The sequence below is a fragment of the Peromyscus eremicus genome, chromosome 23 (assembly GCF_949786415.1).
Source record: "Peromyscus eremicus chromosome 23, PerEre_H2_v1, whole genome shotgun sequence".
Lineage (NCBI taxonomy): Eukaryota > Metazoa > Chordata > Mammalia > Rodentia > Cricetidae > Peromyscus > Peromyscus eremicus.
Window position 1 is genome coordinate 35275143 of NC_081438.1, and position 18879 is coordinate 35294021.

Here is an 18879-nt window from a genome sequence, read left to right on the forward strand (position 1 = left end):
GAACTCACTCTGTAGCCCAGGCTGGCCTCAAACTCAGAGAGATCCCCTGCCTCTGCCTCCCTAGTGCTGGGACAAAAAGCGTGTGCTACCACATCCAGCTACAATAAAAGCTGAACAGAAACAAATCAGTAAAACTGATCCTTCAAATATGAAGCAGAAAGCAGAGTCCACCGAGATGTTGTAAACAGCTAATTTAACACAGACTTCCCTGCTTTTTCCCCATGGAGCTACACGGTTTAGCAAGACTTAATTCTTTACCTCAAATATTTCTTCTCTGGAAACTTCTATTCGACAATGACCAGCTTGGGGCTGCTGAAGAGACAGCTCGTGTCTGAGAACTTTGAGCTTCTGGACTAAATCTCTCTCATATCTCTGGGCAGGAAGCTCCTCGTCCTCCATGGAGCCCTCGCTGGGCAACTGCAGTGGCTGGCTGGGCTCCTTGAGTTGGCACTGGTGGCTGCATTGAGGAGAAACAGTATCAATGGACAGGCCAAAGAGCCGCAGGCCAGAGCGCACCACTGACTCAGGAGACCCCAGCCCACACTGAGGCAGCAGGCTCTTCTAAGGACAGGCCCGCTCAGAGCGCACCACTGACTCAGGAGACCCCAGCCCACACTGAGGCAGCAGGCTCTTCTAAGGACAGGCCCGCTCAGATGAATGACAGCTGCTGACGGCCGGCATCAGCCCAACACAGGTCTGGGGTACAGTAAAGGAGACACCCCCAATCCAAACAGTCATTTATCTGTGCGATGGCTGCTCTTGGTTGTCAGCTTGACTTTGCCTAGAATGAACTAAAACCCAAATGGCTGGGCACACCTGTGAGTTTTTTTGTTTTTTTTTTTGGGGGGGTTTTGGAAGACCCATTTCTAATCTAGATCTTCTGAGGTGGGAAGACCCACCTTTAATCTGGCCCACACCTTCTGCTGGCAGCCCATATAAAGGGCATGGAAGAAGGAAGCTTGCTCTCTCTCTCTGCCTGCTTGCTCTTACTCTCAATAACACATCCATTCCTTCACTGGCATTAGGGCCTACTTCTTAGGATTCCAGCCTATATTGAAGACCAGCGGAGATACCCAGCCTTGTAGACTGAACAACTACTGGACTCTTGGACATTTTGCTGGTAGACAGCCATTGTTGGACTAGCTGGGCCAAAGCCTGTAACTCACTGTAATAAATGATAGCATTCTCTAAATTTTGTTTCTCTAGAGAACCCTGACTAATACAATCTGCTACATTATTACTGAAAATTACACCAGAAATTGTCTTTGTGCCATGCATCTCTGTGTGTCATTGATACCAACTGGTGTGCTACTGGCAGGGCCTTGGCAGGGGTGAACTGAGACTGGACTGGCAGAGGACTCATAGGAGCTCACAGGAAGCCAGGCCGGAAGTGAAGAACAAACAACCCATGACAGCCAGGGACACCTACTCCTCCTTCTGATCAAGATTCCCCGGCCCGTTAACTAAGAAGGAAGGTCAGTGACAGGACTTGGGCCACTAGAAACAACGTGGCATTTGCTTTATTCAAGTTTTGCCACTAATGCCAGCCACACTGTAGAGCTATGTGTGAAGCTGTGTCTGTGGGTGGCACAAAAGATCACAGCCATTTCCAAGGCACGAACGCCTGGCACAGGACAAGCCTCCAGCGAACAACAGCAGGCCCTTATAGACTGTGCCCTGCAAGTTCTGCTGGAGAACCTCTTCCTGCCGTCACCTCAGTGGCCTTCACTTGGGCTGCTTGTAGGAAAAGGCCAACAATGCACGGCCTCGGCAACTGCCATGCGAATCTCAGGGTTTAAATTATTATCTCATGGTCCATCAAACATCTACCCTATTTTGCTTGGGCCCATTGTTGAGCAAACACTGCAGAAGATACATTAAGAAAAATATTACTGTGGGGCCGGGGGAATGGCTCAGCAAGTCAAGTTCTTGCTTTGCAAGCATGAGGACCTGAGTTCAGGTCCCCAGCACCCAGGTAAAAACCCAGTTGTGCTCATCTATCACTCAAGTGCTGGGGGCGGAGCCAGGCACATCCCTGGGACTTGCTACAAGCCAAAACGGTGAATTCCAGGTCACCCTGCTCAAAAATTAGGGTGGAGAATGATAGAAGAACTCTACATTGACCTATAGCCTCTGCACACACCACACCACTGTTAAGCACTTGCCCCCCCCTGCCCCCACCCACCCAACACCAATATTGGTGCAAGGAAGCATCCAGTTATAAAGTAAAGAGGCCATCAGAGATGTTAAGGTCTTACGTCATGATGTGGTGAAGCCGTGGGTCTGTAAACTGGGTTGTTCTATTATTGTGATCTACAAAATAGATTCTTCCCGACACTGTACTTCTGACTTCCCAGCCTGGAGGCAGCGGCCCAAGTTCATCGCAGTTCACACTGTTAAGGTCTCTAGCAAAACGGAACACACAGAGAGCTTTATCCCACTGAGAACCAAGGCACAGACCAACACTCAGTGCCAGCAGCCAGAGGTTTCCCGGCAAGGCACCCACGTCCCTGTCACACTGCTATGTGTGCCAACCCCACTAAGTCCAAACAAACCTCTGGCCTATAAACAGCAGCAGCACCTGGCAGGTAAGGGCAGACCTCTCGAGTGTTCATGTTTACCATAAGGAATTTTTTCCCCAGGAACAGCTTTCCTCATATAACAGAGGGGCACACTAGCAGGAAGCACCTGACCCCCATTAGGAAGCTCTTGGAAATCACTAGTCAAACTAGATGCTTGGTGTAGCAAAGATTCCTCTGCTGAAAAGTTCCTGAGGGCCCCACGCTTTCCAGGCTGGGAAGAACACAGAGCATGCACTCAACGGCATGGGGCCCACAACAAGGCACCCCATGTTCAGCAAGTGCTTTCACTCTGGCCCCTTGATAACGTCACTGTGATCTCGTCAAAAGGGACCAGCATGCCTGATCAAAACACTTCAGGGATTCACATAGGTGCCGGTCATTTCTTAGGACGCATGCCAAGAGGCAGGCGCTGTATTCATTTGTAGGTAATATTCCCACGCAAATAACAGACCCTGAACTGTAAATTCAACACCAAAGACAGGAAGCTGGTTCTCGGGGAACAAATCATGAATAAAAAGGAAAGGAGCATTACCCAAGGTCTGTTAGGCAGTAATGCTACTGTAAAGGGAAACAGAAAAGGAAAACAGCAAAGAAAGAAAGAAACTTAACTCTGGCACAGGGTGGGGCGGGGTCTCTGACCTGGGCTCGGATGTATGGCCTTGTAGAAGGAATTCGTATAGAAAAGCTTCATCTCCCCCCGGAATGGTCCCCAAGGGACTGAGGCAAGAGGGGCAGTAAAGTAGAAGAGAGAAAGGGTAACAGAGTCTTTATCTTTCCTGTTTCACTTTGTATCAAGGACAATTTTATGCATTTACAAAAAAGGAGAGAGAGAGAGATCATAGATGGCCACGTGACCATCTTCAAAGGCGACCAAGGCCCACCGTGGTTCCACGCTCCCCAACACATGCCCCTGCCCGGCAAGTCCCAGCCTCCATCTCCCTTCACACAGCACTGTCAGCTTTCATGAGAGGGGCTGGCTCTTCAAGTCTGTGAGGCCTACCTGGGGATCCTGGGGTCATGCCACGTGCTGACTCCAGTCTGCGTGTGCAAAAAGTAAACTTGTCCCTGTACTGTCGTTCTTTGCTCTGCAGGAGAAAGGAATCTGAGTGAGTAAATTCCGTTTCCCACTCTAATCCTATTTTCAGACTCTTAAGCTTTTTTATTTTTATTTTATTTAGTGTTTTGACAGAGGTCTTATAATGTAGCCTAAACCAGCCTTGAACTCATGATTCTCCTGCCTCGGTGGCATCCTCGGTGCTGTGCCTGCAGGTGTGCACCACTGTACCCGCATCCTCGGTGGTGTGACTGCAGGTGTGCACCACTGTACCCACATCCTCGGTGGTGTGACTGCAGGTGTGCACCACTGTACCCTCCTTGGTGGTGTGACTGCAGGTGTGCACCACTGTACCTGCATCCTCGGTGCTGTGCCTGCAGGTGTGCACTACTGTACCCACATCCTCGGTGGTGTGACTGCAGGTGTGCACCACTGTACCCTCCTTGGTGGTGTGACTGCAGGTGTGCACCACTGTCCCAGGTTTGGGTAGAATCCACTTCTCACTGAGCCACCCTGGAGTTGATGCCTCCACCCACTTCTGCCACAGACTCGACCTTCCATTCTCCACCATCTTCTCCTAACATGCCTGCATCTGGGCGATCTGATGATGTGAACGACATCCCCTCCTGGTCCCTCTCTGCACTGCAGCCACATAGCTCTGTTCCTCCTGCCCCCTCGATGTCCCTTCCATTCTCAGCTCACAGACCACCATGAGTTTCCTCACTTGCTTCACATTGCTTGCCTCTCTGGTAGCATTTCCAGGTGGCCTCGACACAGAGAAGGGATGCCTGCTCCAGAGTTCATTACAAGTTTCCCATCCTTATGTGGCCACAGCCATGGAGCACAGCCGTGGAGCACAGCCATGGAGCACAGCCATGGAGCACAGCCATGGAGCACAGCCATGGAGCACAGCCAGGCCATCAGCAGCTGTGCACTGGATACTTTAAAGGTCTGACAACACAAGCTCTCAGGAAAAGTGCTGATTCCCCAGGGACACAGGTTGAGTTCCTCACTGTCCTGACTGGTTTTCTATCAACTTGATAGCAGCTAGAGTTATTTGGGAAAAGAAAATCTTAATTGAGAAATTCCTCCATCAGATTGGCCTGTAGGCAAGACTCTGGGGGCATTTTTTTGATTAGTGATTAATGTGGGAGGGTCCAGCCCACTGGGTAGGTGGACCTGGATAATATAAGTAAGGCTGGGCATGGTGGCACATGTGTGTACTCAAGAGACAGAGGTAAGTGGATCTCTGAGTTCAAGGCCAGGCTGGTCTACAAAGTGAGTTACAGGCCAGCCAGGACTTCATAGTGAGAACTTGTCTCAAAAACCTAAACAGCTGGGCGGTGGTGGCGCACGCTTTTAATCCCAGCACTCAGGAGGCAGAGCCAGGCGGATCTCTGTGAGTTCGAGGCCATCCTGGTCTACAGAGCGAGATCCAGGAAAGGCACCAAAACTACACTGAGAAACCCTGTCTCAAAAAACCAAAAAAAAAAAAAAAAAAAAAAAAACCAAAAAAAAAAAAACCCAAACAACCAGTCACTGCATATCAAGTAGCAGGTATCTTGATATGACACTTCTCCTGTTAAGACTGGACAAGGCAACCCAGTAGAAGTTAGGTGTAGTGATACTTTGTGTACCCTAATAAACTTGCCTGAAGATCAGAGAAGCGGAGCAGCCAGCCACTACGTCTTACCTCTACGAAATCCTCAGCCTAAAGAGAGAAAGTTCCTCTTTCCTCACGCCTTATATACCATTCTCTGCCCTGCCATGTCATTTCCTGGGATTAAAGGTGTGTGTACTTCCCAGGCAAAGGCATGAGATCTCAAGTGCTGGGATTAAAAGTATGTGCCACCACTGTCTCGCCTCTATGTCTAATTTAGTGGCTGACTCTGTTCTCTGATCCTCAAGCATGTTTATTAGGGTACACAATATATTATCACAGGAAAGGGTCCCAAAATCAGGCAACAGAGTCAGAGACAGCCACTGTTAGGAGTCCCACGAGAGGACCATGCTACACAACTGTAACTTATGAGCAGAGGGCCTAGGTCAGTCCCATACAGGCTCCATGGTTGGCAGTTCAGTCTCTGTGAGCCCCTATGAGCCCTGTTGGTTTTCTGGAGGTGGGGGAGAGGGATTGGGAGGAGGGGAGGGAGGGGAAAGTGCAGTCAGGATGTAAAATTAATTAATTTTAAAAAAGAAAGAAAGCTAGTTTAGCAAGCCATGTGGAGCGATGAGTTAGCATTCCTCCATGGCTTCTGCGTCAGCTCTCGCCTTGAGTTCCTGCCCTGATGCCCCTCAGTGACAGACTGTAACCTGTAAGCCTAAATAAAGCCTTTCCTCCCCCAACTGCTTTTAGTCATGGCATTTATCAGAGCAATAGGGAGCAAACTAAGACACTCACCATAGCCTTCAGGCAGCTCTGGTGACTGGTGGCCATGTGGTCGGTTCTGGGGCGTCTGTAGGGACCCTCGAACCTCAGGATTTCGAAGTCGCTGCACCTGGAGTCTCTGATCTTGGCTAGGAGACTCCACAAACCTGCAGTTCCCACCTCCCGCGGCTGCACCGGTCCCGTCTGTATATGGGGCAGGCTCCTCCATAAGGCAGCTGAGCGGCCTTCCAGGGCCCGAGTCTTCATACACTGTTCTGGAAGGGACGGGGCAGAGCGGGTGTGGGGAAAGCAGGCATTTGTTCTAGGTCCCTTTAACGAGTGACAGTGCTCCCAATGCTAAGTTTCATGCCATCCAGGGTGTCCAATGAGAGAGAAAGACTCTCAGGTGGACAAGCGGCCAGAGGGAACCACAATTTAGAAAAATAGGGTTATTCACTCTAGGCTACAGCTCTACATGATGGCGGGTGGAGCAGAAGGTGCTCCTGACATTCATTTTTCTTGATTTAATCCAACACTCCATTTCCTTTGTTATTTCGCTCAAGGATAAAATTCTTGGTTACATAAAATACTATAACTCTAAGTGCTTTTAAAACATTTCTTACCCCACCCCCAGCAGTTTCAAAAACAATTAGCCTTAACGAGTCACTTCCCTGACGACGGAATACTTTTAAGACCCTCTTATATTGAAACACCAGAACAATGGGCTTCTACCCCAGAACCAGCAGCCAGTCACAGTGGATGTCGGCAGGGCTGCTCTCCTCCAGTCCTTTCCACCGCTGGCTGACCGTCAGTCCAATCCCTACACAGCACCATGTGACCCGTACATGTTTTGGCATGGACCACTTTTTTAAAGGCAATGACTTCTCCATTATTGCAGCTAACAAAGGAACATTAATTTTGAGGAAAAAAAAATCAAACACAAGCCAGTGTTCAATTTCTCTGTCTTATAAATCATGATTGAAACAAAATCCAGGCTTGGGGTGACAGCTCAGCTGGTAGGGTGCTTACTGTACAAGCAGTGGGGACCTCACTTCAAAGCCCAGTTAGTGTGGCAGTGTATGCCTGTCATCCCAGCACCGGGGAGCAGACAGGTGCACCCCTGCGGCTCACTGACTGGCCAGCCTAGGCAACTGGTGAGTCCCAAGCCAATAAAAGACCCTATCTCAAAATCCAAGGTGGGGGCCGGAGAGATGGCTCAGCAGTTAAGAGCACTTCCAGAGGACCTGGGTTCAATTCCCAGCACCCACATGGCACCAATATACAATAAACAAACAAACAAATAAATACATAAATAAATCTTGGGAAAAAATCCAAAGTGGGTGGCTCCTAGGAAATGATATCAAGGTTGACCTGTGGCCTATACAAACACATGCATGCATGTGAATAAAGTCCCATATTGCTTTTAGTAGCTGTTTCTTGGGCTTTTGTTTGTTTGTTTGTTTTTAAATAGCTCAGGCTCACCTGGAACTCAGGATCCTCCTGCCTCTGCCCCCTTAGTGATGAGACTGGAGGCATACTCCACCATGCCCAGAAAGACTGTCACCTCTAGCAGGTGGGAACCTCCCTGAGTTATTTCCTGGGTCTTTGGGGGTATAAATCCCTGGGGTAGTTATACCTTCCTTCATAAACTAGTAGTTTGGAATAGTTTTATGCTACACAGTAGTGTAAGGTTCAAATGGTCCTTCCTATGGGGAGAAGGAACATGGCTGGCATCACAGCTGGCATCAGGCTGGCATCATGGTAGGCATACGTACCCTTCATTTTCTAGCAGTCCTCTGCAGTCCACCACCGACCCTCCACTGCCTATTCGGTCTCGGGTCTGTAAACTGACTACAACAGAAAAGAAGAGCTTACATTAGAAACCAGGGCTGCTCTACACCCCTGCGCTGCAGCACCGTGAGCCACGGACAGCCCATAACCTATGTCCAGTATCATAAAGAGGAAGTGAGTTCACACACACACACACACACACCCCCTGATGCTTTCGGTGTGAAGCATCTCAGGCCAACAGCTGCACACACCACATACTGTTTCAACAGTCCTTGAAAGCAGAGAGCGAAAAGCTGCAGAGTTTCTCATGCCCCACTGCCCCTCATAAAGCTATAGAACACAGTATGTAATTCTATTACATTAGCTTCCATCTTAAGAAGACCTGGTTTATGGTTAGTGAAGGCACAAAGGACATCTTCAGTGCCTACAGTCTAGCTCAATCTAAAGAAACATTCATCTTCTGGCCTCCCTGGCACAGACAAGAAAGATGTTTTACTCACTCCCAAGTTTCAGTTGTTTGGCTTTTGCCCCTGACACATCCCTCCCCAAAGGAAAGCAGATTCCAGGTGGGAATGCAGTGCGTGAGAACACTATCGTGAAGTTACTTCCAGGGTGGATGCACTCACTGCTCACCGTCTTGGGACCTGAGGCATCTGGAGTTGCAGAGTGGCTCAGCCTGGCTGCTGCTCCACAACTCCATGCAGTACTCACAGCCAACATGTGCTTTCCCCTAAAACACTGCCAAAGACAGGGTGGGCAGGGGGACGGGCAACTCAGAGAGGTCACTCCATCGGAATGCCTCCAGTCAACAGTGTGAGCACATTGTAATCCTTCTCTCCACACAATGGAATCCTTCGACTAAATCACATGACTTGGATTTGTCACACATCATCGCTGCTTTTGCCATATAGGATGGGGCTTCCCAGAGAAGCCATATATTCCAGCTCCTGCCTATGTGGCCATCCCAACTCAATCTTCAGCATGTGGCCTCAGCTCTTGCTACATTGGGCAATATGAACGCCAACCGTCCATTCTTGTGGTGACTACACGACACTTATAAATCACAGCCTCCATCTCAACTGGAGTCCCATTAACTCAGTTTCAATGACAGGATGAAGGGAACCAGAGAAAAGAATGAAAACCACACAAGAGGAAAGGCTTAGTTCTGGAGATGGCCCAGATGTGGTCTGCCCTGGAAGCCTGTGCCCCCCATCAGGACCAGGAGCAGGATGGTGGGTTCCGTCAAAGAGCCCTTTATGCAGATGAGAAAATTCTTACCCACTATTTGGCCACGAACCGCATCAGTATCTGAGGGATTTAGTTTGCATAGATCCAAACGCTGGTCTGCAAACAAACAATTCAAAACTTAACCCAGGGAAGGTTAACTAGGGAGGAAGGCAGGAATTCTGTATTCAGCATTCAAAACAAATCAAAGAAAGAAAAAGATGCCTCCTAAGCTTTCTCCAGCTGCCCTGAGAGGCGGAAGAGCATTTGGTTCTTACAGCCAGTGTCTTTCAGTCTGCTGATGGCATTGGAGAGCAGCCGCACACAGCCCAGGAAGCCAGCCCCCTGCTTCTTGTGGATCTTCTTGTGGTTCCACACGCTGATGGTTATAGAGTCGGTTTTCCCAACGTACCTGTGAGAGCACATGAATCCGTTCAGGCACACTGCTGAACTATGGCAGCCTCGTTTACATGCATCTGGCTGACTTAGAATCCATGGAGGGGGGGTAGAGCTGGCTGTGTCTCACTTGGCATGGGAAAGGACTCAACCAGTACACAGCAGTGAGTGTAGGTGACCCTGTCATAACAAGCACTTTAAATTTGTTTTCTCTTTATTCATTTGTCTATTGCACTAGAGACTGAACTGAGGGCCTCCCACAGGCCAATGCAAGCACTCTACCACCGAGCCATGCCCTTGACCCTTCACTGACAAGTGTTCTCCTTTAGCCATTTGCCCAATCCCATCCCTCCACCCTTTAAAAAACAAAAACAAAACAAAAAACAACTTTTTATTTTGAGATGGAGTCTAAGTTACCCAGGCTGGTGTTGTGAAACAATTTCCTTGGAAGTAAAATATTCTACACTAGAGAGAGTCTTATTTAAACTCAGAGAATTCTAAAGGAATCTCATTAAAACACAGGAAATAAGAAACTCACAAGTCTCAGGAAATCCTGAAACTTACCAGATTCACACCCTGCCTACCTCCCAGGGTTACATAGTAAGAACCACTGAGAAGAGAAGACACTCCAAGCTGCTGAGCGGTCGTGTGTGTCCTGCAGAGAGCAGCAGGGCCCAGAGTCTAGGGGGATCATTGTGCTGGGGTAGACTCTCGTACTGCAGCTGCTTCTCTAAGTCACCCCTCGCCCCTCCTGTAAGTAACCCCAGTGCACTCATGGATTCACTAAGCTGAACGCTGGTGAAGTCGTTACCTTGGTCTGTATGTGCTCACATTTCCCCATGTGACAGCTAGAATGAACTGGCTCTATAAACTAGGCAGGCCTTCAACTTGCAATGCTCCTGTCTCAGCTTCCCAAAGTGTCAGAACTACAGGCCAGTACCACCAGGCCCAGCACATGATAAGATCTTGTAAAGAGGTGGACCATGCTCTAGCACTTCGGGAGGGCAGTGACCCAGGCTTAATAGAGAATACTAGTTTGCAACAAGGGACTCCTTACAATTCCACAAAATCCATCCAAAGTGCACAAAGGTACGTGAACCAAGATAATAACCCCACTCGCTCCTAGGGCACATCCACAGAGAGAACTATCAAGACAAACGGCAGCCACGTTCCAAGCCATGTGAAGAGAATCACAAAAGGCAGCTACTACTAAAACCCCACCCACGCACACACACACAGCACCGTTTGTGTTAGTAATCATTATGCAAGGACATGGGTCCATATAAAAATGTGATCCTAAATTTGGAATGAATATACAAAACTGTATGATGGATTATAGAAAAAAAATTAGTACCAAAAAAAGGCCAACATTTTCAAAAATAGCAGAAATATGTGGTCATACTAATACACTTTTTAAATAAAAACTACAACTAGATTTAAGTTTCACTGAAAATAAAATGTAGCACACTGGGCCATGAATCATAGTTCTTTGTTTTTCTGCTAAAAATGGCTAGGGAGTTGAAATATCCAAGGGTCACAGCATCACTCTGTTAAGAACCAAAGCATGAAAATCTATGAGAACAAATGCCAAGAACATCCAGGGCATTAACTGTAAAGTTGGCAATGGGTCCCGCCCTTTGGTCATCAGTTAAAACGTCAGCCATCTTTTTTCTTTCTCCAGTATGTCTCTTCAAAGCTTCATGCCTGCTTTCCTCGTGCCCCAGAGCCTCATGGGAGGTTGACTCACAGGTCATAATGCTGGTTCCACTTTGGGTCCAAGGTGTTTTTCACAGTGTCGGTTGAGTGGCACTGCCCAGAGCCATCCACAACAATCTTGGCAAAGGGGTCAGGGAGTCCTGGGGAGAGAGAGCAGACATACCCAGGTGAGAAGACAGTCTACCTGGCGGCACAGTGTCATCCTCCCTGCAGAGGGACCGGCAAGATCCCCCCTTGGGATAGAGACACTGCACATGTCACTCCTCACTAGTCTCTTTTTGAAGGTTAGTCTCCATTAGCAAAGAGAGTTCAGACGAGCACACCTTCACCCCTGGATGACAAGAAAAGCATGAAAACAGGCTCAAATCCAAACGTCCATCTCTGCTGAGCTGTACATTTTCAAAACTGCTTTTATTTACGTGTATGTGTCCCTGTATCTGTATGCACATGTATGTGTGCACTGCAAGAGCTAGACGTGTCGGATCTCCTGGAGCTCGAGTTGCAGGCGGTGAGCTGCCCGTGAGAGTACTCAGACATATACACGCTGAGTCACCTCTCTCTCCAGCTAGCCCCAGCTCTGATGATCATTATAGGGACTAACTAAATGTAGGAACAGGATCTATGATGAAGTAAATATCCCAGAAACTTTGTTTATTGATGTTCTGCCTGGGTTAGCTGTGGCATCATGGAGTCCCCGAGACTTCACTGGGGAAGGTCTCTAAATGCCGGCATATGGATCCAACAGGTTTACGGGATCAGACAAGCAGTAAGGCAGGAGGTTGGGGAAAGAGACTGCTCTGTGAGCCACCAACCACTTCTGGAGTTTCCAGGCCACTTGGATAAAGCCTTTGAGCCTAAGTCTCTTTTTCCTGAAAATGTGGATGATGGCACTTAAGCACTGACTCCCCCGGGACCGAAGTGGGAGCTTTCAGGGCTGTAGGCGCTGACTTCATGAGGTAAGGCACGATCAGGGGTGCAGCCCTCACTGCTTCCCAGATCCTCCCACTACACACATTTTTAGATGGATTCGGTCTGCAAACCCGGACTGGCAATTTTAGTCAAGCCACCTACATCATCAATGCCTTGTTTGTGTTTGACCAGAGATTACTACCCCACCCAGCAGAGAGCAAGGTCCTCCCAACGACCAGGTCAGGAAGCAGGGGACACGGGCATGGCTGGGATGGAGGATGAGATGAATGCTGTGTGCAGCTGGGAGATGTCTGTCAAGCTCTGGATTCCTAGACGTTGAGAAGACTACCCTCAGTGCTTTTACAAAAATTAAGTGTCAGGAGCCAACAAGATCTAAATCCAATGCCTGGTACCAACATGGTGAAGGAGAGAACTGACTCCTGCAAGCTGCCTTCTGACCTCCACATGCATGCTGTGGGGAACATTCACACACACAAAAGCATGCATGTGTGCATGCACATACACACACACACAAAAATTAATTCTCAGAAATATATAAATCTCATTAGACAGGAGCAAAGCAGGGTGTACTTACTGAAGAAGTCTTTCTTTGCAAGGTTCTTGGCACATAACACTGAAAACAAACAAACACTGAGTTAACACTGATAGAGCAGACTTCCATCACATTGAGTGTCTGCAACGGGAGGGAAAAACCACCAGTTAATGTGCAGCGATCTCTCAAACTTAGTGTCACATTAGATAAACATCCCTAGCAACTATCTAAAAGTACCCTTCCTCAAGTTGAGGAATCACCAAATTTAAATGCTGTACTTAAGCTTAAAACATTAAATGCATAAACACAGAAAATGGAATTATTGGTGTGTTTTAAAACTATATACACGCCAATTTTTAAAAAGACCTGGTGCATTTACCTCAGAGCTGCTAACAACAAAAGGAGCAATGCATTCTGGGTATTGTGATAAATAACACCCTGTGTGAGTGTGTGAGTGTGTGTGTGTGTGTGTGTGTGTGTGTGTGTGTGTGTTTCATGTTTGGGGGCGGAGCCCAGGACTCTGCACCTACTAAGCACACATCCTGCCACTGAACTACACCCACGCCTGCACTTCTGCAAACATAAACTTTGGTACAATGGAGCCTAGAAAACAGGACACTAAAATACAGAGCAATTCACAGTGCTGAGGGAAAAAGTAGCAGGCTGCACGTTAAGAATGTTGTACGGGACTGGAGAGAAGATGGCTCAGCAGTTAAGAGCACTGGCTGCTCTTCCAGAGAACCTGAGTTCTGTTCTCAGCACCCACATGGTGGCTCACAACCATTGATAGTGGGCTCTGTACATGCAGACGTACCACCACACACTCATATACAAAAAACAAATAAATCTTAAAAGAAAGAAAGAAAGAAAGAAAGAAAGAAAGAAAGAAAGAAAGAAAGAAAGAAAGAAAGAAAGAAAGTTGTACAGGAGTTAGATGGTGGTGGTGCACGTCTTTAATCCCAGCACTCAGGGGGCAGAAGCAGGCGGATCTCTGCGTTCCAGGACAGTCAGGGCTACACAGATAAACCCCTGTCTCAAAATAAAAAAATAAAATAAAAATAAAAAATTTAAAAGAAGAAGAAAGGAGAAGGAGGAGGTATAGACTTGGTAAGATGGCTCGGTAGCATGTCCCACCAAGCCTGACCACCTTAGTTCAATTCCCAGGACCCCACAGGTGGAAGGAGCTGGAACTCCTGTACCATACTCCACATAAATAAATAAATACATGTAGTAACTTTTAAAGAAGGCAGAGCAGTGCTGGTAGACAGCAAGAATGTAACTGATAGTATCGACATTGTGTGAGTGAGGGGCTCACATCTGTAATCACAGCCTTCATGAAGCTGAGGCAGAATGACCATGAGTTCAAGGACAACCTGGGCTAGTTAATGAGTTCCATGCCAGCGTGAGCTACATGGCCAGGCACTGTCTCAAACAGACAGACAGAAGGATGGACAGATGATAGACTTTGTCATACATCTGCCGCATGGCGGAAGCACTCAGGAGATACACAATGTACTTTCCTGTTGTACTGTTTCAGACATTTTGCTAGTTTTCAAGGATACGATGGTCTGTGTTCAAACCACAATGTGTACATTTCCACTTAGTTCTTAAGAGACAACTGTAGGGACCTCATCCACACACCACACAATCTCCCCGTTTAGACATCATATAACCTGATGGTTTCCTGCACTCATGGGGTTAACAGCTTTCACCAGAATCAGTTTTCAAACTTTTCTAGCATCCCCAAAGCAGTGCTGTCCCATCAACATCACCTCAAACTCTTCAGCCTGAGGCAACAACTGTTCTGTTTCTTGGCTCTGACAATTTGCCTAATTCTGAACACTTCTGATGATTGGAATCACAGGCTGTAAGGTAGCTGACGTGGTACTGTGTTAACTTTTCCTAGGGAGACATGAGCAAACCCGAACTCGCCCCACATATAAAGCCCTGGGTTTGATCCCAGCAACTAAACCAGGTGCACATGTACACACCCATAACTCAGCACCTGTGAGGTGAAGGCAGGAAGATCGGAAGTTGAAGGTCATCATCCTCAGCTACACAGTGAGTTCAAGGCCAGCCTGGGCTACGTAAGATCTTGTCAGTAAATAAACATGCTCCCCATTTCAAAACTCTGAACTTAGTACACTCCGACCTCTACCTCACCAGCCTCAAACATTACTCACCAAGGCTGGGCCCCAGTTTTCTGAGGCGCTGGAGACTAATGACTTCTGAATGGAGTAATTCTGATCTCACTTTTCAAAAATAAGAATTATTATTCATATTTACAAAGCTACTGATGTTTTCATTTAGAGCTCATTCCAGTGGAATCTGGTTACATCATAAAATGGTGACAGTCTTGGTAATTGAGTGCGAAGCAAGCCTTGCCTCAGTCTGTGTACAGGTCACTGAGGGCCACTCCGTCTACTTTAAAGAAACAGAATTTCTCCTGCTAAAATAATGGCTGCCAACTTGCAATCTCTATCCTCTCTTGATCCTCCTGCCTCTACAGGAGGGATACAGGATAACGGGTGCCCACTCTTCCTACAATGCGAAATGCTGCTGTACACAGAGAGGCCACCTTTACCACAGGGCCACTGTGTAGCCCCAGCTGGCCTGGAAGTCACTCTGTAGCCCAGGCTGGCCTCCAACTCAGAGATCTGCCTGCCTCTGCCTCCCCAGAGCTGGGATTAAAGGTGTGCACCACCACACTTGGCCCTGCCCCTTGTTTTTAAACAAATCTACTTATGCACTAATCACACCTGGGGGCGGGATGGAGGGTGGTGGGTAGAGGCAGAGGGATCAAGAGTTCAAGGTCATCCTTAGCTATGTAATATGACAGCATGGGCTACATGAGAACTGGTATTTAAAAAAAAAGGAAGACAAAGAAAAGGAAAGAAAGTCATGGGAAACCCGGCTCATTTCCCAGAGCAGGCACTGTGCAGCTGCTGCTGTCTCCCGTGAGGCTGTGGCTTGGGTAGTCCAAGCTGGCCTTGACCCCATTAGGTAGCTGGGGACGACATTGGACTCCAGATCCTCCTGCTTCTACCTCCCAAGTGCTGGGGTCACTATTCCTTATTCTCTACCCCTGTACAGGTGTGCACCACCAGGCAGGCCTTACCCAACTCTAGTGTGGCCCTAGGTCCTCTGCCCTCCATCCCAGGGTTTGCTAAGCACATTCCACTGCTCTCCCAAGCTGTGGCCATGGTAAGAGTAATCACACCATGTTCCCTGAGTATATGAAATTGGGAGAGAGGGGTCTCACTCACAGAAGGGCAATCTGTGAACACACACACACACACACACACACACACACACACACGCACACACACACGCACACGCACACACACACACACACCATCAACATCAGAAGCTGAGAAAGGCTCAAACTTGGGTCAGTATTTTACTAGCTTCCTAGTCTCAGTTTCTAGAAACTGTTGCTGTAACCTTAAATCTTGTTTTGTTATGGGGATCGAGTTTTACTACACAGCCCACTCTGGCCTCAAACTCAAGGCACCAATCCTCCTGTCTCAGCCTCCCAAGTGCTGGAATTACAGGCACTGTGGTGTTTGTCTGTCTACTGCATTCTTTTTACTACTCCCCTCTTCTTAAATATCGAAGGTCACCACCCTTCTTCTCAGTGGCTCCTCAATCTGTCATTTTCTGTGTGTACATGTTTGTATGTACTGTTTGTATATGTGCATGTGTGCATGGGTACACATGTACATGTATGTGCAAGATAAATGCAGAGGTCGGAGACTGATGTTAGTGTTTTCTTCATTCTCTTACTAGTTTTTAAGTATTTATCAGTGTGTGTGTGTGTGTGTGTGTGTGTGTGTGTGTGTACATGGGTGTGCATGTCACAGCAAGTGTGTGGAGGTCAGAGGAACACAGTGGAATTAGTTCCTCCTCCCACCCTTCCATGAGATCTGGGATTCAAACTCAGGTCATCTGGACTTGCAAGGCAAGTGCCTTTACCAGTCAACCCATTCCACTGGGCCCCTGCTTTGTGACAGAATTTCTCATTGAATTTACAGCTCAGCAGTTTGGCTGGGCCAGCTAGCAGCAGCCCAGAGATCTGCCAACGTGTTTCCAGATCCCCAGTATCGGGATTACACCCATGTATGTACCACTACACTAAGCTTTTCTTGTGGGTTACCAGGTAGTCTCAGCACGTAGGCCAGGCTGGCCTGGAACTCTGTAACTAGACTCATCATGAACTTGCCATCTTCCTGCCGCAGGCTCCAGGTGCTAGGGTTACATACAGGTGTGCACCACCATGCCTGGCCACAGGTCCATGTTCAAGAGCCTAGAACTCTGTATTATATGTATGAACTATGTCATACTTCTTGTATTCTAAGGTTTCCCGTTCCCTCACATCACATGACTTTCCCACTGTTCCTTAGTCTCTAAGTCTGGCTACTCACGTGGTTGCCAGGCACTGCCCCATGAAGCCTCACTCAGGCCAGGGTTTCCCCAGCATCCTTCAGCTCCTGTTTTCACAGGCAAACAACTGGTTCGGTTTGGACCAAACCCGACTACTCTTTTAAACCGCTATGTCACATTCTGCCTGTGTCATTTTTCCATTTTAAAGTGTCCTTTAATTAAATAAGACAACAAAACACTGACAGCTTTAGCCCTAACATCCTGGCCATGCTGTGTGAATGGATGCCCACATTTATTGACATAAATGTCTTGACTGACCTGGTAATTGCTGTTCTAGTCACCAGTGACCTACCCTCTCCTTCTAATCACATTTTAAGAATCACATGGTTGAAGCCGGGCGGTGGTGGCGCACGCCTTTAATCCTAGCACTCAGGAGGCAGAGCCAGGTGGATCTCTGTGAGTTTGAGCGAGGCCAGTCTGGTCTACAGAGTGAGATCCAGGACAGGCACCAAAACTACACAGAGAAACCCTGTCTCTAAAAACAAAAACAAAAAACAAACAAACAAACAAACAACAACAACAAAAAGAGTCAAAGGGGCATGGAGGCATAGGCACAATGTGGAAGCAGGAGAATCAAGGGTTTCAGGCCTCCCTGGTCTGAGATCTTGCCTCTAAAAGGAAGAAGAACTAAAAAGAAAAAAGAAAGCCAAGAAAAAACACATGGCTTAAACACTCAAAGCATAGGTGGCCTTGCGCCTGCCCCCGGTGAGGTGAGTTTCTCTGAAGAGGCTTGTGCCTTTCAAAGTGGCCTGGCTGTGACCATGGCTATGGCACACACCAAACAGGGGCCTCATGAAAAAAAAAGGGAAAGAGGAAGGAAAGAAAGAAAGAAAGAAAGAAAGAAAGAAAGAAAGAAAGAAAGAAAGAAAGAAAGAAAGAAAGAAAGAAAGAAAAGAGTGCCCCAAACCAAAACTATCCTTGCAAAGCTTATTAACTTGTTACTGAAGATTCTGGTTAGAGAACATGGGATGTTCATGTGGCTCAGCTGCTGGAAGAGAACGCCCAGGGCGCACCCAGCCCAGGGCACACAAAGCCCTGGGTTCATCCCCAACACCGCATAAATCACTCACGCCTCTAATCCCAAACACTCAGAAGGTAGAGGCAGGAGGATTTTGAGTTCCAAGTCGGCCCAGGCTACATGGTGATCCCATATCACAAATCTAAAATAAATAGTCTTTAAGTGACAGGGACCACTAAATACAGAAGTGCTGCCCAAGGTAGAGGATGAGGCCCTCATGTTCAAGGTCGCTGTCCCAAAGTCAATTCTCATACAAATTCAGGAAGTCCCCAATCGTGTAAAGAGACAAAATTGAGAGCTGGAGAGACGGCTCAGTGGTGAAGAGCACATACTGGTCCTCTGGCCTGAGTTTGGTCTTCAGCACCCATGTTAGGCAGAGCACACAACCCACTGTAATGCTAGCCAGCCCCGGGGGTCCAATGCCCTCCTGCAGCCAAGGGCATTCACACTCATGTGTGCACACACAATTAAAAAGAAATGCTTTTTTTAAAGAGACAAAAATGAATTAACAGATAGATAAAACATACATAATCACACTGCAGCTTGTATCTAAACAGACCTGCCATGTCAAACGACAGCACAGGGCAGAGCTAAACCCATCACATGAGTGAGCTAGCAAAGCACCTCTCCCCAGACCTTAGCAACTTCCCGGGCAAATACAAACATTCGAACTATTCAAACACCACTAAATTGACAGAACTTGGGTTCTTCATGCATCAAATGACAAAGGAACAGAAATTCCTGTGAACTCCTGGCATGGAAGTACGGAGTGCTGAGCTGCACTTCTACTCCAGAACCTGCAAGGTGAGGTGGGCGCAGTAGCAA

General features: G+C 47.7%; 1 protein-coding gene across 3 annotated transcripts in view; it reads right to left on the minus strand.

Moving 5' to 3' along the window:
- The window catches only part of Smurf1 (SMAD specific E3 ubiquitin protein ligase 1), a 96270-nt gene that overhangs the window by 15228 nt on the left and 62163 nt on the right, over positions 1–18879 (minus strand). For 2 of the 3 annotated variants that reach the window (XM_059248868.1, XM_059248867.1), the window contains exons 2-10: positions 12636–12674; positions 11163–11271; positions 9298–9431; positions 9074–9139; positions 7780–7855; positions 6038–6279; positions 3583–3667; positions 2259–2405; positions 259–457 (exon numbers count right to left, since the gene is read on the minus strand). In XM_059248868.1, coding sequence (XP_059104851.1) covers positions 259–457; positions 2259–2405; positions 3583–3667; positions 6038–6279; positions 7780–7855; positions 9074–9139; positions 9298–9431; positions 11163–11271; positions 12636–12674 — 1097 coding nt within the window. The remainder of the gene's footprint in view (positions 1–258; positions 458–2258; positions 2406–3582; positions 3668–6037; positions 6280–7779; positions 7856–9073; positions 9140–9297; positions 9432–11162; positions 11272–12635; positions 12675–18879) is intronic. The other variant, XM_059248869.1, reaches the window with a different exon arrangement.